The sequence below is a fragment of the Trachurus japonicus genome, chromosome 12, assembly GCF_045865225.1.
Source record: "Trachurus japonicus isolate A0001 chromosome 12, Traja_1.0".
Taxonomy (NCBI): Eukaryota; Metazoa; Chordata; class Actinopteri; order Carangiformes; family Carangidae; genus Trachurus; species Trachurus japonicus.
Genome location: NC_140918.1, coordinates 13880276 through 13908170, shown reverse-complemented (window position 1 = coordinate 13908170; position 27895 = coordinate 13880276). Strand labels below are relative to the sequence as shown.

At 41.0% G+C, this 27895-nt stretch overlaps 2 protein-coding genes across 2 annotated transcripts in view; one reads left to right on the top strand and one right to left on the bottom strand.

Moving 5' to 3' along the window:
- The window catches only part of astn2 (astrotactin 2), a 267819-nt gene that overhangs the window by 43082 nt on the left and 196842 nt on the right, over window positions 1–27895 (bottom strand). Inside the window, exons 14-17 of the mRNA XM_085793310.1 lie at window positions 15079–15203; window positions 13755–13859; window positions 13373–13552; window positions 1053–1375 (exon numbers count right to left, since the gene is read on the bottom strand). Of these exons, the coding sequence (XP_085649436.1) occupies window positions 1053–1375; window positions 13373–13552; window positions 13755–13859; window positions 15079–15203 (733 nt within the window). The remainder of the gene's footprint in view (window positions 1–1052; window positions 1376–13372; window positions 13553–13754; window positions 13860–15078; window positions 15204–27895) is intronic.
- Window positions 5338–8799, top strand: trim32 (tripartite motif containing 32). The gene is made up of 2 exons (XM_085793311.1): window positions 5338–5417; window positions 6258–8799. Exon 2 carries the CDS (start codon window positions 6270–6272, stop codon window positions 8325–8327), a length of 2058 nt encoding a protein of 685 aa, XP_085649437.1. The 5' UTR covers window positions 5338–5417; window positions 6258–6269; the 3' UTR covers window positions 8328–8799.

Genomic DNA, 27895 nt, shown 5'->3' with positions numbered 1-27895 from the left:
AGGAGAAAACCATGATGTCATCGTTTTCATGCCCTCTGTATTACAGTGTTCATTTCCAGTGGGCAAAGTCAACCAACTAATGCCACCTAGAGGTGAATCTTTATAACTGCATCGCTTCAACGACAATACACAAGTACAGTATGAAAGAAGAGCTACGCCACCACCACATGGCATGGTGATGGAGATAAGAGAAATATACAGGATAGTCAGTGTTAGCCTTCTGCACAAACAGGGTTCAAGGTGCTTTTGACACAGAAAGCACACATTTTAATTTGGATCACATTGACAGTATTTTCAGATATCAAGGTAAAAATCCTTGTCGAATTTTATGCAAAGTTCACACAGATTCCATTCATATAAACTAATCACTCATAAAATGTGATGAATGAATTCAAAAGAAACCACAACACTGATGATAGTACGTGGATTTTCTTTTTTTTTGCCTTTATTTGATAGATCAGTAGAGATAGACAGGAAAGGGGGAGGCAGAGAGAGGGGGAATGACACGCATGAAAGGGCAGCCCAACGCGGGATTCGAACCGGGGCCGCCTGCGGTGAGGACTATAGCTTCTACATGGGGCGGCCACCTTAACCACTGCGCCACGCACCACCCCAGTATGTGGATTTTCATCTGATTCAACAATATGTTCGAGATTATAATTAAGAGACAAAGGCTGATTCCTGGATGTGGATGTTTTTGCTTTCAGTGGGTCTGTTAATGCGTCACATCTCCTGACTTGATTCTTTGTCATTCTTCAGTTATATGGTCACTTTCACATCCTCTCTCTTTCCCACTCCTACACACACACACGCACACACACACACACCAGAGCTTCCAGAGTCTTACCATATTTTTGTGACTCATCATTAACCTAATTCCTCAGCCCCTTATCCTAACTTTAACCATCACAACTGAATACCTACTGGGGCAAAAATATCCTCACTTTCCTAAAATGTTCCCCAAACCCTAAAACTAAAACTTAAACTTGTCCCTACAACATAAAGCTATATAAGTGCGCGGACTAACTTCCTCACCAGTGCCACCCTCTTACCTCTTTGGTGACGTTGTCTTGGACCAGACTGTAGAGGGGCACCACACGGCTGACCTCCAGCAGCACGGGGATGGGGGAGGGCTGCTCTCCGCTCCTGCCGTTACCGCTGCGGCCTCTCCCCGACACTCCTCCCATCATGGTCTGGTGATGGCACAGGTGGCAGCCAGCTGGACAGCTGCCCTTCTCCTCGCAGCGAATCTCCACGCCGCTCACCATGTCGTCAGACAACAGCTGGCTCTTCTGCAGCGCCGACAGGTAGCTGATGAAGGGAACCGACTTCAGCTCTCGCCGCCCACCTCCACCAACCCCTTGGTCTGTTGCCTCTGGAAGGATAGACGAGAAAGGGAAGGGGAGATAAAGTGGGTAAAGGTAGCAGGGGGTTCAGATAAGGATAAACAGATTTAACAACAATAACATTCATTCCAGGAAGTGTTTATTCACACCACAGCAATCTTACTTTCATATACTTTTTCCAAGTTGGAAAAGCAACCTCCTCTTACTTAACTTTCTCTTATCTTTATTATTTCCATGAAGCAGTTTATGGGTCTTAATTTGGAATAGCAAAGAACATTCACAGCCCCACAGTTGGATAATGCGTCCGCATCTGGATTTATTTTACTTACTGCCAAGAAAAAGAACAAAAAACAACAACTAATCCCTTACTGTCATCAGCTTCCATAGACAAAGGATGAATGGGAGGGTGGAGGGAGGGGTGTCACTAGCTTCTTCTCCAGAGTGTCAATTACCACTGTTTGATGTTCTCAGGGGGTTGGGGAGTTTGTGTGTGTGGGGGGTTCTTTCTCGTCATTTCCTCTTTCAGCGAGAAAACAACACATCATGCGGAGAGAGGAGGCAGCGACAGAACCAGGGGAGGAGTAGAAACAGGAGGGAATGCTAGTCGGGTGTTGAGTGATTCATTTGGAGGACACATCATGCCACATGTTACACTGGAGCAGATCTGCCATCTGTGCTGATGTGGCAGATGTGCTTTTGTGTTTATTTGCTTTACAAGAATAGAGGACACACATGCATGTCTTCCAAATGAATGTTACAAGATTCTTAAAATTGGGATTACGGGTTTATGATGTCGCAATGGGAACAGTCATATGCATCATCAGTCTGTGAACGCAATGAATATTTGTTACTCTTTAAAGAAGGTTGTCGTGGTAATGAACCTTCACTCTGTGCAGATTAATTAACTTTCTTGTCCTAATGAAAAGAAAATGTTTACGTTGCGTTCACACACACCTTCACTCATGTACATACACAGACAGATTGATCAGGTAATTAATGTTTACATTATTGCACAGTAGGAAAGGCCCTTGACATTCTTCAAAGAAGGTTCATTTGGCAGCAATTAGGGTTAATATTTTATATGAACTTTAGTTCTAAGTTTTAATGATTGTGTAATCAAACATCTGTCAAAGTATGATTGGTGGCATAAAGATATTGCATATAGTGCATGAACTACAAAATCCTGTTTGTGTTTGCGTGAGAGACAAGAGAAACAATCATAATGTGTTGAAATGTGCAATTTCTCTTGGAGTCCTGTAATATCAACAATGTTAAATGAGTTAACCCGAGACACGGAAAGGGTGTGCAAACTCTCAACCTTTGAGTTTTCAAACATAAACACAAGCCAACACATGTGCTTTACCAGCAAGCATTTAACAGCTCTGAGAAAAACAGAACACAGGTGGGGATGTTTTCAAGGGCTGTTTTCTGACTAATATTATCTACAGGGGGGGAACAAAATCACCGAGGTGTCATGTTGACATGCTTGCAAATCATGCAAATAATAACCACAGAAGTGATTTAATTACAACATATCTGAATTAGTTTTCAAATTGAAGCCAAGTGAAATAGAGATCAAAGTACCTCAATGAAAGTCAAAGCTGCAAAAAGTTCTGTTTCTTTCTGACATTGCAAAATCACATGGTTGAACTGTTGAACTGTTAAAAGACCAAAAATGGCTTTACATGAATTATTAACATGCACATATAAAATTCCCACACCATTTACAAAATTTACAAATGAAATTAAATTTAACAACGAAAATGGAATTGAAGAGAGAAGGAAGAAAGTCTGAAAACTGTCATGATAGCTTTTTGCTGTTTGAAAAATAAGTAACTCACTGTTATCATTTCTGCATGAAGTCGATTAGAAATGCAAAACCGTTTAAGCAAATTAGGCAGAATAAATTATCAAGCTGTAACAACAAATAGAAAGAAATCAATGCATTATCCTAACAACTGTAAAATTGATATATTAGTTAGAAAAGAAACGATAATGCATAATACTTAATTATTCAATGTAAAGTACATTTCAATCCATTACAACTTCCATATTTCCCAGAAAAAAAAGGCAAGGACAAGGACATGACCCTTATGACCTAAAATGTAGCTACGTGCCTGTTGTGTGCATTTGTGTGTGAGAGGGGAATGCCCGTACATACATCTATTTATGTATGTCTTTGTGGCTTACTGTGTGTGTGTGTGTCTATAAGACACTGGCAGGGAGTTGAAAGGGTAGGTGGTAACTTCAGTATGTAAACAGGCTCAAGGGGTGGCCCAAGAGCCCAATTACATGCACTTCTTGAGGCAACACAGACACAGAAAGGAGCTGTCGTCACCCAGCTCTCACAATAAAGCCCTGTAGGTCAGACTGGCTGTGGCTAGCCAGCCTAATTCACGCTTTAATTGATTTCACCCCTCATGACAACTGTTTACATCTATCTTTACAGCTGCATTTCATAAAATACTTAGCACTATCATGTATTTATGGGGCATAAATGTAATCGAGGCAATATGGCCGTCAAAGTAAGTTGTATTCCTACACAATCATGTTTTCTCTGTTTCTGAATTTACTGTTGGATCTTTACAACTTCTAGGACCTACTTGTTTAAGAGTCTTTACTGCAAGTCATATTTTGAGCCTGCAGTGAATTGCTGTAACATATAATTTCCCTTCTGGGATCACTTAAACATGACGTCTGTGTGTGCTTATTTGTGTTCGCGCAATGTACAGTTTCAGTGAAAACAGCGACTCCCTTTATGAGGAGAAATTAAATTGAACTGTATGTATTTTCATGCAGTTAAAGGAGTGGCCCATCATTTCACTTCTTCATAAACTTTGACAGCTCTTTACTGTGTGGAATGAATGTGATGCTTATGCAACACTTGCTGCTCATTGGACGCAGTGAAGAGATGAATGGAGTAGATTTCCCTGCCATTGATCTTGTGCTGCCTTTGTTAATTAAATGTCTTTGTATACTGGTTGCAGTATAATTACTCATCAGGGACACAATCCCTCCGGTCAGGGTTATGTTGCCTGGGCAACAACAACAAAGGTGTCAAAATATCTTCCATAGCAATTTAATACAGATATTGTTGATATGATTGCTGTTGGCATTGTTGTTTCTGCTTAGCTAATTAAAATGGCAACAAGTGCTAGATGTGCCACAGACCTCTGATTTTAACAGAAAGTTTCTATATCTATCACACCCATTCCTTTTATCGGTAGACAGGGGGATATGCTATTACAATGTGTACATTACATTCATTACAACTGATCATTGTAACCTGACTGTGATGGTTAACCTAAACATCTTAAAAGCATTCAGCAGGATAAAATATAAAATTATGATAAACAACAAAAATGCATAGCCTACCACATTTTTTAAAGAAAATACTGCTCATCCAAAGAGATGCAGACACTTTCTAAGATGGTACTTATTAACTCACTGTGTGAGTGAAGACGTTGCATGAGCAACTTCTAGTGGACTTACTCTGACATCTAGTGGTCCATTTCTACACCTACTCGTTATTAAAAACAAACAAACTGCAAGTTCTGGATGCTTTCAAATGCAGCTGTAGCCTATGGTCAGTATGTTTTTTTTTTTTTTTTCACCTAATCTACAGATCTGTTTACTGGCTTTTTGGAGGTCAAATTCACAAATGATGCATGCCTGACGGCTAGTATATTGGATATATTTCAGGATACAAACATGAAACTAAACATAAGGTGTTTTGGGCTGTTTATACTGGATTGTGTGCATGCAAATTAATACAAAATATGTGTTTTGACAAAACTCTTGGTTACTGTCCCTATGTGAATGAAGGAGTGTTTTGGGAACATCAAGAAACTACATCTTCTTGGACGCGGTCGTGCCCGTGTACAAGCCTACGCACCAGCCAATGAAAACAGCCGTACGGCTCGGAGCTGTGCGTATTGCGTAATAGAATGCCGGCTGCGCGCACGTGACGTCGTCAACACTGCAGTCTCTCACTAGCAGCTGCAGTAGCAGAAACACAGCACGCCCATCTATACCTCTGTACTTCCAAGCAGCTGACTTTGAAGGATAAAGGTAATGTTTTGAAGCAGAGACGACTGCACCGACACAACGCGATGAGACGCACGTCCTATATTTAAATGCACGTTCATCGAAATCAGCCCTGTCATGTTGCTGAATAATGTTATCGCGTTGCGTTTAAGGGCAGCGGTAACGTCCACTGTCATGTAGTGAGGCCTCCGGTTTACTTGTCCAAAACTGGAACATTGGTTTAATTCACTGTGTAATATTGTTTTTAACGCTGTACCCGAAGGTCATCCTATGTTTAGGCAACACCAGAGCACGATGGTTGCGACTGGATGTTACCTAGTTAGCTTGCTTATCACATTGCTTGTCATTAGCATTGCGTGGAAGGATCGAGTGTCTGTTCGCCCGGGGTTACAGTAAATAACAAAAAATACAGTGAGCTTCCTCATCATTCCCATCACTGCCTTGTTTTGGAAGCTGATTTATTTTTCCAGCAAGGGGATGCAGTCAATTATAACGAATATTAACGTTGTCTAGTGAATAATATCCCTGGTTGACTAATGTTAACTTGATAACCATGGTGTATACTAGTGTCCCACTTATTAATTAAGGGGTCAGCCAATTAGTCATTCTGCTATCTATTTATGCGACAACAAGCTAAAAAAAAAAGAGCTAGCTTGCAGTGCTAGTTATAGCTAGCTACATACAAAGAAACAAACGTTAGCATCATACTTCCATGGGAAATTGAATATTCATTTTATATAATACTGCTCCAAACACACAGTTCCGAGTCAAAACTATGAGTTACTGACATGTATTCACACCTAAATGAGAAAATGTCAACACACATTAAAATATTGCCTTTGTTGTTGTTTTTTCTGACCTAAGGGAAGAAGCATAATGGCGTGGGCAGCTTCCCCACTGGACCCAGACCTCATGAGGGAGATTCTCGAGTGCCCGATCTGCATGGAGACCTACAACCAGGAACAAATGAGACCCAAACTCCTGCAGTGTGGTCACACAGTGTGTCGACAGTGTCTAGAGAAGCTGCTGGCTAATACCATCAATGGTGTGCGTTGCCCCTTCTGTAGCAAGGTCTCCCGTATGAGCAGTATCTCCCAGTTGGCTGATAATCTCACTGTGCTAAAGATCCTAGATTGCACTACATCCTGCAGTGCTGCTGTCGCCGCCCTCATGTGCAAGTCCTGCTGCAATCGTCTACCACGACAATACTGCCACGACTGTGCCATAGTCCTCTGTGAGTTCTGCAAAGGGGATGGCCACCTGCATCACGGCCATTCAGTCCAGCCAATTAGGGCGGCGGCTGAGCAGCGTCGTAAAGAACTAGGTGACAAGTTGGTTGCTTTGCGTGACGTTATGGGTGAAATTCAGAAGAAAAAAACAACTATTGAAAACATTTCCAAGACTCTGAGACTAAAGTATCGAGCAGTGCAGCAGGACTATGCTACAGCCGAGCTACGTCTGCAGGAGGAGCTCAGCAGGTCACGAAGGACATTCACCGCTTCCATGGCAGAGGTGGAAAAGCTCAATGGGCAGGTCCTGGAGGAGCAGACGTATCTCCTGAACATCGCAGAGGTAAAAGTGGTGTCCCGCTGTGATTATCTGACAATGCGTGTGAGGCAGAGTGACATTGCCTTGCTAAAGGATGATAGTGGCGGAAGTGATGATGAGGAGCTGGATCTGAGGAGCAGCTTGCCCACCGTGTTTCAGCTGCAAGAGCCAGAGCTGGTCCAGACAGAGCACTCTAAGCCTTTAGAAGTGGGCCAGCTGACCACAAACACTTTCACTGTCAATACGGACGAGGAGGAGAGTGGGTTGGAGATTGCACTTGAAGGTGACGTCGACGGTGTATCGGGGGCAGCAGGGGCTACCTGTGGTGCAATGGGGGCTTCGCTGGATCTTTACCGAGATATTGACATGGTTGCTGCTGTGGAAGAGGCAGTGTGTGGCTCACCAGGCAGCTTTAAGTCCAAGTCCATGGATGCAGGTGGGGGTTCACCTGATGGAGCCGGAGCAAGTGCAGGGCCCCCAGTCTGCCAGTTTGTGAAGAAGATGGGCTGTAAGGGAACTCTACCTGGTATGTTTAATTTACCTGTCAGCATCTGTGTAACACCTCAGGGTGAAGTGCTGGTGGCTGACCGTGGGAACTACCGTGTCCAGATATTTAATCGCAAAGGTTTCCAACGTGAGATCCGCCGCAACGCCAGTAGCATTGACAACTTCGTCTTGAGCTTCCTTGGGGCTGACTTGCCTAACCTAATCCCCTTATCTATCGCCGTCACTCCACAAGGTCTGATTGGTGTCACTGACAACTACGATAACTCTGTTAAAGTCTACACTATGGATGGACACTGCGTGGCTTGCCACAAAAACCAACTGATTAAACCCTGGGGCATTACCGCCATGCCGTCGGGACAGTTTGTGGTGTCAGATGTGGAAGGTGGCAAGCTGTGGTGCCTGGCGGTGGATCGCAACGTGGGTGTGGTCAGCTACAACCGGTTATGCTCTGCTGTGAGGCCAAAGTTTGTGACATGCGATGCGGCTGGAACAGTCTACTTCACCCAGGGCCTGGCCCTGAACTTTGAGAAGCGCCACAATGAGCCCCACCTCGAGGGTGGATTCTCCATCGGCTCAGTGGGTACTGACGGCCAGCTGGGCAAGCAGCTCAGCCATTTCTTCTCAGACACCGAGGACTTCCGCTGTATCACTGGCATGTGTGTGGATGCCAATGGGGATTTGCTGGTCACAGACAGTGGCAGGAAAGAAATCCTCCAGTTTCCCAAAGAGGGTGGATTCAAAATTCTCATCCAGGAGGGGCTGACCTGTCCTGTGGGAGTGGCGACCACCCAGAAAGGACAGCTGCTTGTGTTGGATTGTTGGGACCACTGTGTCAAAGTCTACTCATACATTCAAAGGAGGCACTCTTCCACTTCTTAGAGAACCAATCCAATCTATCTGCACATGAGTGTGAGAGGTTTTGTAGATACGTAGGGGTGTTTGGGAAAAAAGGTAGAAGTACACTGTCACATCTGTCACTTTAGTTTGGCAGCAGTCCAAGCAATTCTCACTCCAGCTTTCAATGGGTTATTATTAAATGAATGTTCTAGTCAGTTTGGTTCAGTTTAAAGTCTAATGGATTTTAATTTAATACCTCAAATTAAAAATCAGCTACTTAAGCTGCCTCTTACCTGGTTATTTTAATGGATCACAGCACTAAAAACAGACCTTGCAATGTTTTAATGTCAAAGAATTCTGGCACAAGTTGTCACATTACAGTAAACGAAAAGAAGCCAGTGATGTCAAAGCTAATGCAGGCACAAAGTACGGATGATTTTCCCTCTTCTATAATTGGCTGCTATATTCACATTCAGCCTGACTCTGTGTGATGCATGGCTTTCACAGATTTGGCTCGGCTTTACAACAGAAGAGAAAAAAAGAATTGGGAGGAAAAATAGCTGAAAATGAACGTGTATTTACATTATGAAATAAAGCATACCGAGGCGTTCAGCCTGTGAAGCACTTTATTATCGACACGTCACTGTTTCCTAGTATTAGGTTTTAGTAGCACAGACTAACGTTAATGTTGCTGAATGCAGCTGGCAGCTTTGAAGTTTATTGTGCAGTTAGCTAACGGCATAAGAGTAACCAAGTATCAGCATTCATCATATTGCATTCAGTAACATTCAGGGAACATTATGTTTAGAATATTAAGTTACCTGCAGGAAAGAGGGTTGGACTATAAAATCATAGTATGTTCTGTTAAAGACAGCTGGGTAATACTGGGCAATAGTAATATGTCATTTATTGGTGTCATGAGGATTACCTAACATTTTTACTGACATTGTCAGAACAAATCTTTTGCGTCGGCTAATTGTATGAGAAACAGAGACACTATCATCAAGTGAATTAGACTTATTGTTTTTGTCAAAGCTTCTTTGAGGGTTACTGAGTTAACACAATCAGATTTGGAATTACTGATGTTTAATTTATAGACTGCATTATCATAATCATTTTACCCGGTTCTTATAAATACTGTCCATCTAGCCTTTGTGCACCAGCCACAACCTGAGTAACTGGTTTAGAACAGAAAGGGGCAGTGTATCTGCGTCATTGACATTTACAGAGCAAACGTACTAGCATCTATTGTCTGGTCTACAAAGCCTATTGTTTTCATATGTCATCTTATTCAACCTCCTGCTAGTGACTTCTCTCTGCTATCTCCACAGCCTCACTCACTGGGTCACTCAGAGGCAAGTTGAAATAACATCTGCAAGATAAAATTCTCGTCATCTAATCCGGATCCTATTCCAGTCATGCATCTCACTTCAATTTCAGGCCTCTCCATCCTCTGCTGCCTGCTTTTTGTTTAACCCGCACCACTGAAGTTAGTATTTGACAGTTTTACATTTGATCGCAGACGCTGTAGTTTCTCTTATTCACTATCCAGCCCTACAGGGACATATCCTCGGGACCATTTAAGAAAGTACCTGGATGGTGTGCTCCACTTGCCATGCAAAGCAGTATCATTAATAAAAGAGTAGTGTGCTTTAATGATAGTAGGAGAGCTCTTTGGTCCCAAATGGCAGGGCCCCTAGGCTCTGTTTGTCTATTCTAATTTAGCGTCTTCATATTACTTTTGTTTTTACGCCAGTATAGCCAACACTAAACAACTGGTGCCACATTAAGAACAAGGGCACAGTCTACAACCTAAATAATGTTTACAAGCTTTGTTCAAACCTGATGTTCATTCCAGAGAACTTTTTCCATTGCCTCTTGTTCCCTCATGTCTGGACTGTGGTTACACAGGACAGGGACTGGCAGGAGTGTTCAGAATAGCACTGCTAGGATAATGAAGAGTGAAAACTACACACACACACACACACACCAAACGTGGCTTTGTTACACTGGGATGTTGGTTCTGCGTCGCTGTGTCTCCCTCAGGTTTCTATTCAACACTCGACAACTGCAGCCTGAGTTCTCAAGTGTTGATAGATATGGTAAAGACAACAGCCATATACAGTGTTTTGCTAGTTAGTGCTAGTGTTACAGTAGATAAAAACTGGTCTCCATCAGCATGCATTTTATGTATTATTTTATCATGTAAATGAATTGAATTCCTGAGTCCATGAGCATGAAAGAGATTATGCTTTGAGGTAAAATAACAGTGAAAGTCACCTTTAATCAAAAAATATTGTGGCCTAAATGTGGGGAATCAAGTTAATCATTGAAACCCACCTAATAATACTGTATTTAACATGTTCTATGTCCATGAAGTCACAGTAAATAGTGATTATTTCTGTTCTGAGGCAATACGCATCTTCCAATCCAGGTTTGCTCTTAAGAGCATGTTGCATACTGACTCAGCTTCAGCCTTAATGAAATCATTTCTCAAAGCTGACCTTAAAACTGCACCTGGAGCCCTATTTAACAGAAACACACAAGTACACCTAACTGAGAATCAAAGCGCATCATAAAAACACAATTTTGTTTTTAATATTTCTACATAAATTAAAGGACTAGAAGAAAAAACAACTGAATTTTAAGTACCAAGTGTAATTTGTCACTGTCACATTCTTGTGCTTTACTTTTACATGATGTATTTGTTTAATTGTTAGACCATGTTATATATCAGAACTAAATTAACTATGACTCATCATAGTTTCTGCTGCATGTTGACCTTGCCATCACAATATATTCTTTTTTCAGTGCTCACACTGTATTCATGTGGTCTATAGAAGTAGTCAATACTAGAGAATATTCAGACTTACCATGACATGAAAAATGCATAAAATGCTAGAAAAATCAAGTGTCCTTGTGTCAGTGTACTCAACATTGTGTCTCACATCATCTGAATATGTTTGGTTATATGTCATTTGAGAGAAGTTACTTCCTTTGCATACTTCTTCAAAGTTTGATTCATTTATACTCTTGTCAATAAACCAAACTCCCACGTCCTTCAGTTGTAATACGTCCTTTTGGAGGCTGTGAATTTTGCAATGTGTTGAACACATTAAAGACATCTCTGTGTAGTCAAATTCATGTTTGTATTGTTGAATATCTGAGTGCAATAAACATTTACAAAACAACTAAAATACGCAGCGTGTCTTTTACTAGTGTGACTATTAGAACAAGCAAACCTCTTTCTGCTGTAATTGGTTGTCTGAAGAAGTCCATTTGAACATATTTTCATTATAATCATCCATTCAGAATGCTACTGAATTATATAAACAAACTGTATGATTCTCAAAAATAAGAATATTAATGAATCATTTATATTAATCAAATTATTGGTTTAATATCAGTGCAATAATGTTGCTGGCAGGGACTGAGCTTTTTTTCTTTAAAAAAAATGTAATCCACATTGACAACATTTCATCCTGGTACACCTTTCTTTCTGTCAAACACAAATCTAAACTGTCACGCGTCATCAAGCACACAAGTAAAATAACAGGCACCACACAGTCCTCCCTGTCAGACCTCCACACACAGGCAGTCAGACGTAAAGCCACCACTATCATCCACTCCACAACTCATTCCAACTCCTTCTTTCAGGCCGTCGCTACAGGGTCCCTCGAGCAAGGAAAACTTAGTGAAAAAATAATTTATCTAATCCGTTATCAACATCAACAACTCACTACGAAATCTTTTTTAATGACCTCATTTTGTATTATATGTACTTACTGTATTTATTTGTGTGTTTGGTCTATGTTAAACTGTGTTTTTAACTTATGTTTCTTTTATTCTATGCAAATCTCACGTCAAATAAGAATTTCCACTGCTTTTTGCAGGGGACAAGGTTTTCTGATTCTGATTCTGATTATAATACAATTATATATTTATTTTTGGATCGTGATTCAGTCGAGATGTATAAAACTAAATCTTCCTTTGTATCACATGGATCCTGTCCTTGCCATAAACCATGTTTGCATTGCTATTCAAATCACATTACTCGTTTTTAAGAGCCTGTAGGTGTTCAGTCCTGATCCAGCTTGACCCAGAATCTGTTTCTTTCTTCCCTACAAGGTGAGCAAGTGTGTAATTGGTTTTATTTTGAAAATCATATGCCAATCAACCGCACTGAAAATCTGGACTGAAAATCAGGACTGAAAATCAAACAAACAGGATTAAAAGCACCATCTAAATGGGACAGTGCTGCAAGATGCTTTTGGGATGCTGGTAAGTCACATTGATGTTTCATTCAATCCATGCAGCTTATGCAGCCTTTTAACCAGAAGGCGAATTGAGGGAGGATGAAGTCTTTAAACATAACCCAGTTTATTTTGTATTCAGACAACGTGTAACCCCTTCCCTCCCAATTTCCAGTTCACACATACTAGCCAGTCTTTGCTCTACTTGCTGTTTGCAGGAGGTCGATTGCTGTGAGTTGAATAAGCTTTGGTGCTCCTGGTCGTTCTTGATAGTAGCTTCATAACATCTGATGTTCCCACTACTTTATCTTTTCTCCTCTGTTCTGCAGTGTAAACAGGGTGTGTGTGTGTCTGATTCAGTGGCATCTAGTGGTGAGGTTGCAGATTGCAACAACCTGAATACGCCTCCTCTCATCCCTCCCTTTCCAAGCACGCAAGAAAACCACGGTGGCCTTCAGGTAATGTAAAACCATGACACACTCTCTCTAGAGCTAGGGTTATGTTTACCCATTCTAGGCTGCTGTAGAAACACGGCTGGGAAACATGGTGCACTCCTTGGAGGAGTACCTGTTTGCTATACAGATTTAAAGGGCTCACTCTGAGCTAAAGAAAACAGGACAACTTGAAGTTGTAGGTTAATATAATATTCCATTTCTGCCAATAGTCCCCCCAAATCCCCACACACCAGCCCTTTAAATTTTAAAAAGATATATTACATAAATCTTTGACATATCCAACCCCCAAAATCAATATGTTGTATGAGTGTGTGTCTAGAATGCAGTATGCAGTATTCATCCCTTTCTGGTTTTTCTTTCTGTGTGTCAGCATGCTCACCTTTCTGGTACTGCAGCCAGAGCTGCTGCTGGGCCTTCTTGCTGGGGAAGTAGATGCTGCAGCTCAGCTCGGAGCCATACAGAGCCTCAGACACATAGTGGCTGCCGTATTGCTGGAGGAAAGCCAGCAGCTCCTCGCGGGTGCTGTCTGCTGACAGTGTCTTCAGCACTTTAGAAAAGCCTAACAGTTCAAGAAGGAGAGTGATGTGTGTAGTTAATGTCAAAATCAAGACACATCAAGAGTAGACACAGGTGGAGTAATAAATAATATTGATAGCTGTTTAAATTAACTGTTGACATTAACAAGAATATGAAGAGTATATTAAAACTGTACAGCCCGGGCGGTGAATGCAACACAATTATAATATCATTCAGGTACTGACCTGCAGATAAAGTAATGGAGCTGAGTTTGACTTTGTACAGATTGCTGCGCACTCTCCATTGTTGAACCATAGGATAGCCAACTGCCTCACTGAACTGGGCATCGCCTAAGAAAAGCAGAGGAAGAATAGATCAAGGAGATAAATGAAGACAAAGGGTGGAAGTATGAGAAAACAAACCACTTAACTCAAGATTCACAAAGAGTGGTCGAAGTTCAAAATAAATTAATAGATAAATAAAATCCATCATTTCATTTGAACAGTTTATTGCAGATCCATTGTTATCCATGATTGCTCTAACATCATTTATTATCACAGCCCATATCCCAGCTGCTCGCGGATCAATGGCAGATATACAGTGCAGCTCCAACTCCAATTGGATTGCTGACATTAGAAGTGAGAGCAATCTTGCCTTTCTCTGCAATTCAATTACCAAACTTTCACACCAGTTTAGAACAAAACCTGCAAAAGTGAGGAGCTTATAAAAAAAATAAAAAAGCTGCTTACAGGAACCTTGATTCTATGCCTCGAGAAAGCATTTCACACCCGAGGCACCTGATGCCTGGTGGAAAAAAGGGCAATTTAGTTTTCTGTGCATGCGTCCAATTCTGATGAAAGCAGAACCCCAGTTGAAAAAAGCATCTCAGGGGTCAAATGTGGACTAAATGCCAATTTAGCTAATGGAGGGATTATGGAGCAGAGGTGGAGGTGCGGGTTTCAAGCCAAACATTTAAGTGAGTCTGTCCCCACCAGGATGGGGCGGAACAGGCGAGAAAAGGATAAAAGGATGAAATGGGAGGTTAAGTGTTAAGAGTTTAAAAGGTCCCACATGTGTGTGTGTGTGTGAGAGATAGAGCGTCTTAAAATACTGGCCCAAAAGAATACTTATACTTCAGTCTAGCCTATATCTTTTCAAAGGACGGGCAATATATATCAGCAACAAGAACACAGTGACATTTTGTATTTACCAGTTTCTATATAAGATCTGCTGTCTCCTTTCAGGTGTTTACCGCATAGCGATATTCATCTGGACAAATGATAGAATGAGTTTGGACCCCGGAGTCTTTGAGCTGATACATTGTTGGGGCTCTCCATATACATAATTTGTTCAAGTTGAAGGTGGGGGCTGTGTTTTTGCTACTGTCTTTAATCAGTTTAGAATTTATGAAGCCATAAACCATGACTGGATCCCAGAGAGATAATAGAGCTGCCACTGAAAAATGCAATGAATCAAATGGCTCTCAACAACAGAGACGGACCAGAAGAAAAAAGAAAAGAAAAGAAAAATATCCACAAATTTACTATACACACACATACACACAGTCACCTGTGAGGAGCTGTAGGTTGGGCAGGGGCTCCGACAAGACACCTCGACATTGTTCCTCTACGGGTAAGGGGATGACCATGAGACCATCGGCGAGCTGTGGAAAGTCCTTGATGAAGTTGTTGTCCCTGAGGAACAAAGAAAGAAAGGAAGGGCATGAAGTTTTGGTGTAATGTAGTCATCTGCAGTACACATTTTGGCACACCAACACCACTGCAGGCTAACACCTAGATAAATAATATCACTGCCCACAATGGTCCAGAAAATTTCTGCAATAAAAGGTAACAGTCCACAGCGGCCACCAAGTATCATACCTCCACTTTATCTGAAGTTTGCATCTAACTGTCAGGGGTGCTGCTGAACTCAACAATGGTTCAAAACAAACATAAAAAATCTGAAATCCCTGCATGTTCCTGTGGCTCATCCAGCTGGGGGCCTCCTGAATCATTCACAGACAGGGATTTGGAGCTTTCTCTAGCAAGCTTCTCTATTATAACTTTTTATGTGCTGATATTTTGGCAGGTTAGAATAAAGGAGCTGTAGGCCATCAGTTTCTAAAATATTTAACCTGTAAACACAACAAAATGAATGCTACATGCTGTTTAATGCCTCGTCATCACGGCCATTTCTTCCAGCAATAGGTTTAAGAGGAGTTCCTCACCATAAAAAAAACAATAACATGGCGTACAATGCCGAGACGTGGGTATGTATTGTATGTGTGATGCTTGGCAGTGCAATAAAGAAAATAGTTGTGTCCCTCTGTTTGGGGGCAGAGCTGAGAGCTGCAACACAGATAAGAACAGAACCCCTTGGACTCTCCCCCGCTCTCTCTTTCTGGTGGAGACGATAAGTACAAGAAGGAATGGAAATGAGAAAGCAACAGCAAAATGCTGAGAGGGAAGGGCAGACGATGAAGAAGACCAACATATTTTACTGTAGTTAGAGGTTACACACAACAGAGACATGCACACAGCTGATATTTGGAGTATAGCATATTAGCTCTATGCATTTTTATTTGCACTAATTCCTGGACAAATCACTTGCAGAGTAAATTTGTTTACTGAGCTCAATTTCTCTTCAGGACATAGAACATTCTGTCTGAACCAAGGTGTCTGTGGTTCATTTCCTGTCAAAATAAAAACAGAAAAAAGAAAGAAAATTACGAGTTGTCTTGCTGCATTATGAGATCGTTGCAAAGTGACAGCAACCTATTTCCCTTAATCCACTTTTATGGGGCCGAGTCTCAGAGCACAGACCTTGCGCCACAGAGACTCAGGGGGTGTAGCTTCACTCCCCTTGATATCAATTTTTCATCCTGTTCCTCTCTTTCCTGTCCCTCTCCCTCTGTGTGCTTCCTCTAACCACAAAGCCTGTTAGATGCAATCACAGCCTTAGTGTTACAATGAAGGGGTGGAAGGATTGACTCAAGGGCAGAGGATGAGAGGGGAGAGGGAGAGGAGAGGTGCTATAAAAAGATTACTGTGGCTTATGCTCACAGAAAACATATTGATTGCTAAATTAAATCAGCCGGCTTCACGCTGAGGCTCAGAGAACCTTTGGAGGCGTGTGGACCAAGACGATATGTAGGTTTATGGATTTTCAAACCCAGATGTGGACTGTCCTTGACACTCGGCAAGAGTTCCTTTTCTTTAGCCACAATAAGACATACTGTGTAAGAAAGAATTGCACCCAATAGCTCACTTTAGATTTGCTCAAAAACAAAATGGAAAATTGACTCAATTTGAAGGAAAAAAGAGAGAAGAAGTGTGGAGACTATTGCCTCTGGTCTTTCGCACATAAAATTGTTAAATGTCCTTAACCTTCCTCTTCTTCTTGTTCCACCCCTGAGGGAAAAATAAGGCAAGTGTAGATTGTTGTCCCATCTGTCCCATTTTACAGAGGTTAAATGGTACGACAGCACATTCAGAATGGTCAAAGTGTCAGTCCTGGAGATTCCTGTTTACCGCGGCAGACACACCATAGTGCCTTTGTGCCCGTGTGTGTGTGTGTGTGTGTGTGTGTAGCAGTGAGGGGGGCTTGAAGCATCTGTTCTGCTGACAGCTCATTAGAGGAAGAGACATTTATCTGTAACTCCACAACCTAAACAAACCAAAGTGGTTAACAGGATGAGCCGGTTTCTTCATCACTGTCCCATTCAAAGAGTTACAATACGGTTTATCCGTTAGCCGTCCACAGCTAACTCATCTAACCTTACTGTAGCAAACTAGCATTAATGGTCTACCAAGCTGAATCTTAACAAGCAGCAAACCTGGCAATAAGCCCTTCTCATTGCAGATGCTTTGAATTCTTTAATGCAGATGTAACTATTAACATTAATAATGAGTGCATTCTGCTAAAGTGCTCCTAGAGCAAGAATATGCTAATTGGTGTGCTGGCCCACTGATACGTCTTCTTAGAACTTTAATAGAATAATGAAGCCATCATTATTTATCACTATTAGTTACACCTGTGCTTTTCCTGTATGGCTAAAGCGAAATGCTTACATAAGCATGAAGTTGCATGGGTTTTCTGTGTGCTATATCAAATCGGACGAGTTTAATCATCTACGTAACAAAATAAATATCTAAACATGCTGGCTCTATTAGGCAGTGTAGCCCAAACTTTCAACTCATTTTTCACAGGAATAATTAAATTAACGATGGATGAATCCAATTTAGCTGTTTCAGATATCTTGTACATTTTGCAGATATATATAACATCGTAATTTGTTCATGTTGATTTCCTTGCTTCTGTCACTATTTTCCTCCAGTTCTATTAAACCACATGGTTTTCCTCATCCATCTATTCTCTAAGTAGCCCATGCCAGAGCTGGATGTACATACAGCCACTTATGAGGATTAACACAGGTGGCTAAAATGAATCATAAGTAATTTAACAATTAGCAATTCTAAATTAAGACATACTCCTCGTTCAGTTACCCGACACATTAATGTTAGTAGCTAAGCTTACACACACCCACTTACACATATTCATACAGCCTTAGCTCACTGAATAACCTTCCACACACTACATCCGTGAATGTCTGAATTTTCCCGGGGAAATGGCAAACAAACCTGTGTATTTACTCATGTTTCATTCAGTACCCATGTGTGTTCATTAAGAGCAGTGGACACTGGGCTCCCCCTGGCCAAATAGGCCTCGTATCCTACTTCAGTCTAGAAGTGTGGCAAACTCTTCCCATTTGAATGAGAATCTCCAAAACACAAGCTCCACTGGCCAGTGTATAATAAAAATTACATCTAGTGGGATGAATACAAATATTCCAGACCAGTTCATGCATATATATTACAGGTCTCTCTTAGTTCTCCTCTCCTTTTATCTCAGTCTCCATGTCTCCTCCTGCCCTCTGTGTACAGTATGTACCATTTCAATTCAAACACAGATACATCTGATTATTCAAGCATATTGGAGCTGAGGTCTCACACACAAACAGTTTTTTTTGCAGCCAGACATCAATGTCAGTATTTCTCCCTAGGTAGGGTGTAACAATTGTTTGCTGTTTGCTCAGCCTGGTCCCCAGCAGTAACCCTTTCTGGTTCGCTCTCTGCATCCTGTCTGGTATTCTCTCTCACAGCTTCCCCTGCTCAATCCTCCCAAATCACAGGCATTCTGTTGACTGGCACAGATGAGCGCTATCCACAAGTCAATTTAGAAAAAATGTTTGTGAGTGTGTATGTCCATCTGAGACTGTAATAGGCAACAGGGCTATCTGCAAGTCACTTCAATCTTGATGCCTGTGTCTGTGTTTGTGCACGTGCATGAATAAGTGTGTATCTATCTGTGTTTGTGACTGTGTAACTGATATTGAGTGGTACTTATCTAAACATTGTCCAAGGTAATTGGCTCTTGTGAGAGTCCATGTACACAGCCCACCCCACACAGCAGCACTGATCAGACACATTAAACCATAGTCACTACGTCTTAACTACACTGACATTCCACAACATCTCAGTTCATTATCTGAAACCCTGAGACACATCTCGACAACAATAAAGGCTAATGGTGCTTCTCAACTGTAGCGTCCGCTGGAAAACGCCCCCCACCCCCGGGCTCTCGCTTTTCCCACTGTCAGTTTTTCCATCATGTTGTTTTCTGACTCATTTACAGAATATGAGGTTATCATCTACCAGGGATAAAAAAAATAATACAAATAATGGATGTGTGAGATTTGTCTAAAAACACTGAATTACTGAAACCAGAGTAAAACATGCAGTTTACACAAGAGACCCATTGCAAAGCCTACTCCGCAATGTTGAGATAAACAACAACACATACTGGCATTCAGGAATTCTTTTATCAAAACAACTCTGGGCCAGCCAACCAATCAGATCAGAAAATGAACAACACAGGCATCCATAGGTCCCAGAGATGACTAATCCTCCTGGCTTTGGACATTTAAGAAACTTACTGTTTCTGCAAACTGTAAGCCGTGTACGATGCTCTTTTCCACTCATTTGGAAGCCGCCTCTGTGGACTGATGCAAGCACTAACAAAACGTTCCCAATTCCCCAAAGGAAATGAGTATTGAATATACATACAAATCCTTGGCGCCAAAGGCTTACAAAGGCTGTATTCTGAGTCTGTTTCTGGCTCAGCTGCTGACTGAGCATGTGTCACCTTTTTACGTCAACGCTGAGCAAGGAGGTAGCTCATCAGAAAGTAACTGACATGTACAGAGGACACATTGAATGATAATTTCACAAAATCATGTTTTTTTTCCCACTTCCAAATTATTAGATGATTGCTTTAAATTGGATTTGTGTATAGCTGACTTGAAATGACTCCTTGTTATAATTGAATATTTTAGAAAAGGGCAGTCTAACTTTGACAATAAATCAAACACAACTTTGGTTGCAAACCTAATTCAAGGCAAAGATTAAAGTATGATTCATAGGTCAAACTTGCGTGATTTGTCGGGTTTTATCATTAAGACTTGACATGAGTCAGCAATAATGAAGCCAAGTTGCTGGATTTCAAGGCCAAATTTGTTTCCTAATCCAATTTTTGATATCAGCCTATTACTTTTTAAAAGTCACGCTCTGTCAAATAATCTAGTGCTCCTCTGCATCCTAACCCTCCTGCCACACTTTAATGACCACTCAGAGAACAACATTAGACTGGAGAAGTTATGATGTAATGTGGGCACAAAGTGTCCAGCACATGTCCAGTAATGATGAATAAAAAAGTAACTGAACAGTAGGGGAAGACGGAAAAAGCGCAATCCTAATGTTCACCACTAGAGGCTGCTCTTTCTCTGTGCCAAATGACAGGTGAACGGCATCGGGATTAGTCCAGCGTTTGTTGTGTGTTCAATACTGCACTTCATGTGTGGACTGCTGGGTTTGCTTGTTTTTGCTCTGTTAGGCACAAAGAAAAAAAAAACAGATGGAAAGAAAAGTAAAAAAAGAAAAAGAAAAAAAAAGACAGAAGGCACAGTCTGTGGGATATTACACAGTGCAAATGAAAGAAAAAAAAGTTAGATTATTAACCACAGGAAGTGTCAGATAGGATCCTTCCAATCAGCATGAACAGGTACATTCTCATTTTAATTACATCCTAACAACACAAACAAAAGTCTGGCTGTTGTGTGTGCGTGAATGTGTGTGTCTGCGTGGCAGATAAGCAGCATGTGAGGAACTGAGCACTGAGCACTGAGCTGGAGTTCAGAGGTGAGATGGAGAAGCAGAGGAGAGATTTCTGAATGTTACAAGAGAAATGATTGTGGTTCTGACTGAGGTGAAAAGATTACTTCTCCACTGGGAAGAGTCTGACCTGCGGAGGGGTTGAGGAGTCCGGACAGGGCAGAGCGGTGTCCGGCTTACCACAGAGAGGGGCGGGCCGGTGAATCACAAGCTGAGTGTGAGACCGTGGGGTTGAATCATGATCTGGAGACATGAAGGTGGGGGTTGCTTTGCTTTTGGTAGCCTTCTAGACTAACAATAGTGTTTTGAACCATATGTGAGCAGCCACTGGGTGCCAGTGCAGTACAGACAGGAAGGTGTGTGTGTGTGTGTGTGTGTGGGGGGTTATGTTGGTAAATCTATGGAAGCTGAAGGTATAAGCAGGGCTACAGCATTGTGGGTAAGCTGAAATGGTGTCAGAGTGAAAGCAAGAGGACCAGGGTGGAGGAAGACAAAGCTTTGGCTTGAAATATAAAGGAGGAAAGTGAATTTCCTGCTCGACAAAAGACGCACTTCTCTGTGCAGTGTCAATCATTTTATGGTCAAAAACTGTCTGACTGGAGAAGTGTGCATTTGATCAGATGTTGTTCCTGCTTTTGACATGTGACTGAATGCAGAAAGAAAACAACTAACAGGAAAAAAAACAAAAAACCGTGGCAACAAGCTGTGAAATGATATTGCCAACTTTCTGACTTCCTGATTTGCCTACAAATTGAAAAGAAAATGAAAAATTATGAGAAAAGCAATCTCCAGTGTTACATATCTACTTACACATTTTTAGATGTAAAAAAAAAAACACTTTTCTACCGAGGGTTTAATAGTTTTAAAATACACCATGACACAGCTGTAAGTGGATAATACTAGTTGGACTCATGTGGTGTGCACTCATCACTCGTCTCCTCCCAATCTTTTCCTTCCACATACACACGACAGCCAGAAAACAACCAACTGAAAATTTGACATCCAGCATGACACAGCATGTTTGTAATTTCTATGGCTGCCATGCTGTTCGGATTCATCGCTAAATGGGATAATTACCCAGCCTTAGAAAGAGAAGCGCGCAACAAAAGACAGCACAGACAAAAGGGAAAGAGCCTTGTTCAAAACAGTTGTCTCTACACAAAATATACACAATATGCAAAAAAGAGGGCAACTGCTTGTGCAAAAATGAAAACAGAGACTAGAATATTCAGTTCGATTTGAATCGCTTAATTCAGCATCATGCAAAGGCCGACAACACAGAGGCTGTGTAATAATGTCAAATACCTCTTGACACCTTTGGATTCGAACCAAAATTTCAATCAGCTTCTACAATACACTTCAAATTACTCTATTATGTAAAGTGTTGGTTCACAGAGTGGTGTCAAGCTACGCAAACAATTTGTACTTTATCTGACCGATACAAAATAACTGACATTTTCAGCCAAACCTACAACTAAACAACTATAAAACACATATTTCAATGGAACTATACAGAAAAACTAGTCCATATGAACACCTTTAATGATAATTAAAATACGTTTGATATTACTCATATAATTTCTGAATTCAACATATTTGGTGTCCTGTCAGATAATCAGTCTGTTGTGATTCCTGTTTTTTTCCTCCCATTGCTTTGAAAACTTTGCCACACTTGAGAGCCATCCACCAGTTTTGTTGGACAGCGCAGACAGAGGTTTATGAGGTCTGTAGAGGATAGCCCATCCAATTGCGTGTAATATGTTTAATCGCTGTAATATCTGTTATTTGAATAAACGCTTTGCGAGCGGGGACCTGTCAGATGAGTCATAACAAAGATAAAGCGCCCATGTGTCACCCAGGACACGGGCCCCAGATGAAGAATTAAAGAGTCATTAAAGAACTTCATCCCCCAAAAAACCTGGCTAATTCATAGTGTAATAAAACAATCAGCCATGTTTACCTTGAGACTTGTGTTACAGTGTCTTATTACAGCTGCAGACACAGCTCGGTTGATGAATGATTCCACTGAGAGGAGGAGATCTGGTGACTTCTCACGGCCAATATTGATTAGGCTTGGGAGGTGACGCTGTCAATGAAACAGCCTGTGATAGAGAGTACACTGTGGGGTTTCTGCACATGAGTGATAGTGTGATGATACATCTGTGTTTGTATGTGAAGCTCAGTGTAGACATGAGTGACAGCATTGCTTCACTTTGGCCAGAAAAGTCTGAAAAATTAAAATAAGCCTCGATGCGGAGACACGTTGAGTGGGATGATATACACAGTGTTAGACCTGTTCTTTTTTGCAAAATATGACATTACTCATTGTTTTTGTCACTCTCTGCCCTTCAGACACTCACAAAAACACACACACACACACACACACACACACACACACACAAAACCACTCAACCTCACATTTACTCCCCTGGGTCGTGCATAAAATTGGAATACAATGTGAGCATGCATAGACATTTCTTTTTTCTCCTTCTTTTTTGTACCTTGATATCTCTGTTGGCCTGCCTTAGGAAATTGTGGAAATGAACTCTGGTGGCCGGGAGCATTACCATAGAGATGAAGCTTGGTAATGCAGAGTGAGGGGTCATGCAGGCAAGCTAGCTGCGGAACTGATTAGAGCCATTGCTTTTCTGCTTTTTATTATTCCACTTGCACTTTTTTCTTTTACTTTCTCTAAACCCTTCCAGTTGTGTCTATCCATTCTAACAAACTTCTGTGTCTCTCCACTTCCCTTTTCTCAGATGTAACAGCGTTAAAAACTCTGTTCCTGACAGATTCTCATGTCATAACCCCGAGCACAGAGCAGCCCTTCTGAGAAGGACAACGGAGTACAACAGGAGATTTTCTTTTCTTTTTTTCTAAATTCTGCACAAGGATCCAGAGGCAGAGAAGTTTAACAACCTGCTACTTCGACAAAAGAAGACAACTAAACAGGAACAGAACACAACTAATTATTTACTTTCGGGGCTTTTTGATCAAGAGAATAGAATTAACATCCTCTTCACATTTTCTTTTGCTGGTGATAATTGACTCCAAAATCCACAACAGGGAGTCTTTGCACAATAAAACAAATGTGCAGACTGAACCTAGCTCTGAAACTGAGCCAGGGGACATTGATACATGTTTATTTATCTGTATGGATTTACTTACACAAGCATGTGAGCCACTGTCTTTATATAAAAGATGTGCACATCAGTCAGTTAAACCCACACCCTTCATCTTACCAAAAGAAGGTTGGCCTATATGAAGGCCTGATTTAAGATACACAAAGGACATTTAAGAGTCTCCATACAATTTTCCCTCAGTCTTATCATTTTGTATTTGATCTGCAGTAATGGGCCAAGAGAGCGCCGCTGTCTTTGTATTCTTTTATTTTACAGCGTAATTACAGAGTGATATGACTGGCATGGAGGCATGATTAAATGCTATTATGTTATCTTCTTTTCTGTCTATCAACGTGATATGACTAACTGAAGCAGAGCTGTGTTTTTGTAGTCTTGTCTCCAAGGGCAGGACCTGGTGAATAAACCGCTTCAAAGTGTGGCCTTGCAGATGTGAGTGTGGGCGAAGAATCTTCATAATAAACTGCATGAAGTTTTATGAAAGTGAACTGTCATCTATTTATGAAATGGTATTAATGAAATTATACTGATTAAGCATGGCAACAAGGCAACAGTTTTAAAAAATAAAATAAAGAAAATAAGTCGGCCAGGAAAAGGGTGAGGGAGTGAAGGCATGTACATCATCCCCTATGCCACCACCCTGCAGTTCACTGCTGCATCAGAAGTTCATTAATCAATACTAAAAACATCTAGCCACCAATTCAGGACTCTGCAAATTACACAGTTTTCCTTTGTAGAAGTGGGAGGCAGCAGCTGAAGCCATTTTTGGAGGCCCAGCATTGTTAGCTGCCCCCTGTGAGGCAACTCCGTCAGAGTCTGAGGGTGAGGAGGGTTTAATGCTTTGTGCTGCATATTCTCATTTTTCACCCTCTAGTCTACTATTGATTTGCTGGCTGCTGCACATGCAAGTGATTTTATCAGTCTAGCACGACTGCACAGCAGCATCACCAGCTAAGTTAATTAAATTCACAAAATCATTGTCTTTGTCCTTGGTTGCTCCCAAAACATAATTTATGCAAAACAGAAATGTATAACTTTACAAGGTAAAGGTTTCAGACATTAGCTTGTCATTGATTTTCACAAAGAGAAAAAAACAACACAAAAGTAAAGAAAATTAAATATAAAAAGCAAGATAAATGAGTATGCTGTTAAATTTTCTGTGTAATTGCAAAGTCTCTGAGTAGACAAATGAAGAGGCGGGTTAATCAATAAAAATGAATGAATTAGTGCTTTAGTTGAACAAGGCTATGTCTACTACATCTGCTGGACCACAGGTGGTAAACACTTCAAAAATTAAACCACTGAATCATGAATTTCTGTGCATACATGGTGCTGGACACCTGCATCATCCTTCCATCTATTATTAAATAATATTAAATAAATATTAAAAGCACAGTATTTGATGCAGCCAGGCAGATGAACCTCTCCTGCCTCCCCCTCCTCTTCTTCCTCCTCTCTGCCTGTTCAGTGTTATCTAAACAGTAGAATTACTGTAAGTGACAATGACTGAAAACAAAGCTAACAACGGCAATCCTGAGTATCATCAGTGTGTACCTGCTGGTCACCGTGTGGTCAAAGTCTCCTGTCACAACAGTTTCAGATTCTCACACCTTCCTCCAGGACTGAGACAATCTATAGAAAACACTCTGGGAAACACTGAGCTGAAACACTCAAGAGAAGCTACAATTTTGAAAACACTTGAGGAAACACCTCTGCTCTCCATGGGGGAGTAACAGAACTACCGGTAAAGCTGCACCATGTACAGAACCCACACTTATAATTGCCCTTCAGAATAAGATCCAGTATGGAATCTGGGGTATTTATAACTTTAAAAATGGAAATAATGGGAATCTGGACAATGTCTAAATACTATTTAGTTTTAATTAAAGCAAATAATTTATAAATAATGTCATAATAATAATAATAATGTATGACCTTGCAAGCAGCCACTTCATCCTTTAGTCATTAGAAAATGTGTTTCTTTGAGGGCAAAATACATCAATTGATTTGTTCAATAGAATCTGAAATAAATATTGAAGCTCTGGGGGTATGTTGACCTTCCAATACACACTTCCTGGAACCTGGGATATCTATAAAATGACATAATCTACAAATCCCCAGAATGGAGCTCAGGCAATTCAGCAAGACACACAGATGTATTTCCACTCAGCCTCTTTAAAATATAAAATGGAGAAATAAATATATTTAATACCAAAGGTGATGACTACGGACACAGAAGCTAGTTGGCTGATGGATTACCGATATCAGATGGTCCACATCAGAGGAACCAATATTTGCTATTAATATTCTGCACATGTGTAGGACCATGGTGTTGACTCATCTGAAGCAGCAAATGAAACAGTGGCTGGTGCTGAATAAAGTCAAAGAGGTGTAAATGGGCAGACACAGTCTTCTTTGAGCTGCATGCGGCTGGCAACATGTATGTATTTTCTCCCCTGCATGGTTTTACTCCTGTGTGTGTGTGTGTGTTTGTGTGTGTCACGGTCCAGCATGCTTAAGAAGCCTCACATGCAGCATTACTGCTATCTGTGTTTTTCCTCTTTTGCATTTCTCTCACAGTCACTCTCTCCTCGTGCCTCGCTCTCTAACTTTTGCTCAGCTTTGCTCTTTTGATTTAGCCTTTTCTCTTTCCATTTATTTCCCTATTCATTTTCCTTCTCAACCCTTATCGCTGCCTCCACCAATCCACCTCTCTCTCCCTCTCTCGAACAGCAGGTAGTCAGCCATAAGCCTCTCTGACATTAGCTGATATTAGGCTAGGGTCTATTAGGTCCTGCCTTGCCATGTGAGTTATTGAGCAGAGAGAGCGACTGCCTCGGGAATGATCACACTCACATATGCATGTGCACTGAGTCACACAAGCAAACACATACCCACAGAAAGGTAAACACAAGCCCACGCGAATGTTTCCACATACACGCGCAAAGCCTTTGCAATCTCCCAAACGTGTTCACCTTATGTCTTTTAAGCCTCCAAGATGGGGGAATCTCCGAGGCTTTAAGAGCCTCCTCTTACACATACAGTACATCTTTTTTTTTTTTTGCTTTTTTGCTTAATTCCATCCACTAAGTCATCACGCTGTGAATAGGTACACACTTTTAAGTCAGCTGCTGCAATGTGTGAAGAAAAAAAAGTTTCTAAAAGTTTGCTGTTGACTTGTGTGTAAATTAAGCCTGTGAATGTATTGGTCAAAGCTGTCATGCTCCATTTTGCTCCCAAAAAAAAGAGAGAAAATCAAGACAATTTTTTTCCCTCCAGCAGCTTTTAGACACAGTGTAGCTAAATATACAAGAAACCTTTGGTGTAGGTTAAAAAAACACTAGGATATAGTGACTTTATATGTATTGCCCTTTAGTTTAGGTTAGGTTTAGCAATAAAGTTGTGGACTAGCACAAAGTTAGTTGAAGACTAACTATGACTACACATCACCAATATCAATGTGGAGGGGAACAGGCTATTCCGATTTCTAGACCCTGTGTTCACCTGGAATCTATACTTGAATACATTAACACGGCTTTCTCTGTGTTACCACACACACAAAGGACATACATATATGCCAAATATATAATATACATATTCATCTTGGTATTATTTATTGTATTTTGTATTTTGGGAATTGCACTTTGACGGTAGCATTATTAAACTTCCATGCCCCTTTTGAATTGAAGTCATAACACTGTTCACATCCTTTCTACAGAAACTCTCTTCACAACCACATAAAGCATTATTATACAGCTGCTTTGAGCCCAGTAAACTGACCTCCATACATACAAATGGTGAAAAGACCCTTTACATTACCCTCTCTAGAATGAATTAGTATACTGTTCCAGTTTTCAAGGCCCTGGGCTGAGGTAGCAGTCACATTATGCGTCTTGTTGCTTTTACAAATCTATGCGAAACTAAATATGCATATAAAGTGCGGACAGCGTATTCAATGAGTGAAGTTAATGGCGACTGAAGTCATTAAATATATGCATAAACATATTCAACACTGCA

What these genes read in the sequence shown, in the direction of transcription:
- trim32 (XM_085793311.1), top strand. Translation starts at nt 6,270, where the DNA reads ATGGCGTGGGCAGCTTCCCCACTGGACCCAGACCTCATGAGGGAGATT.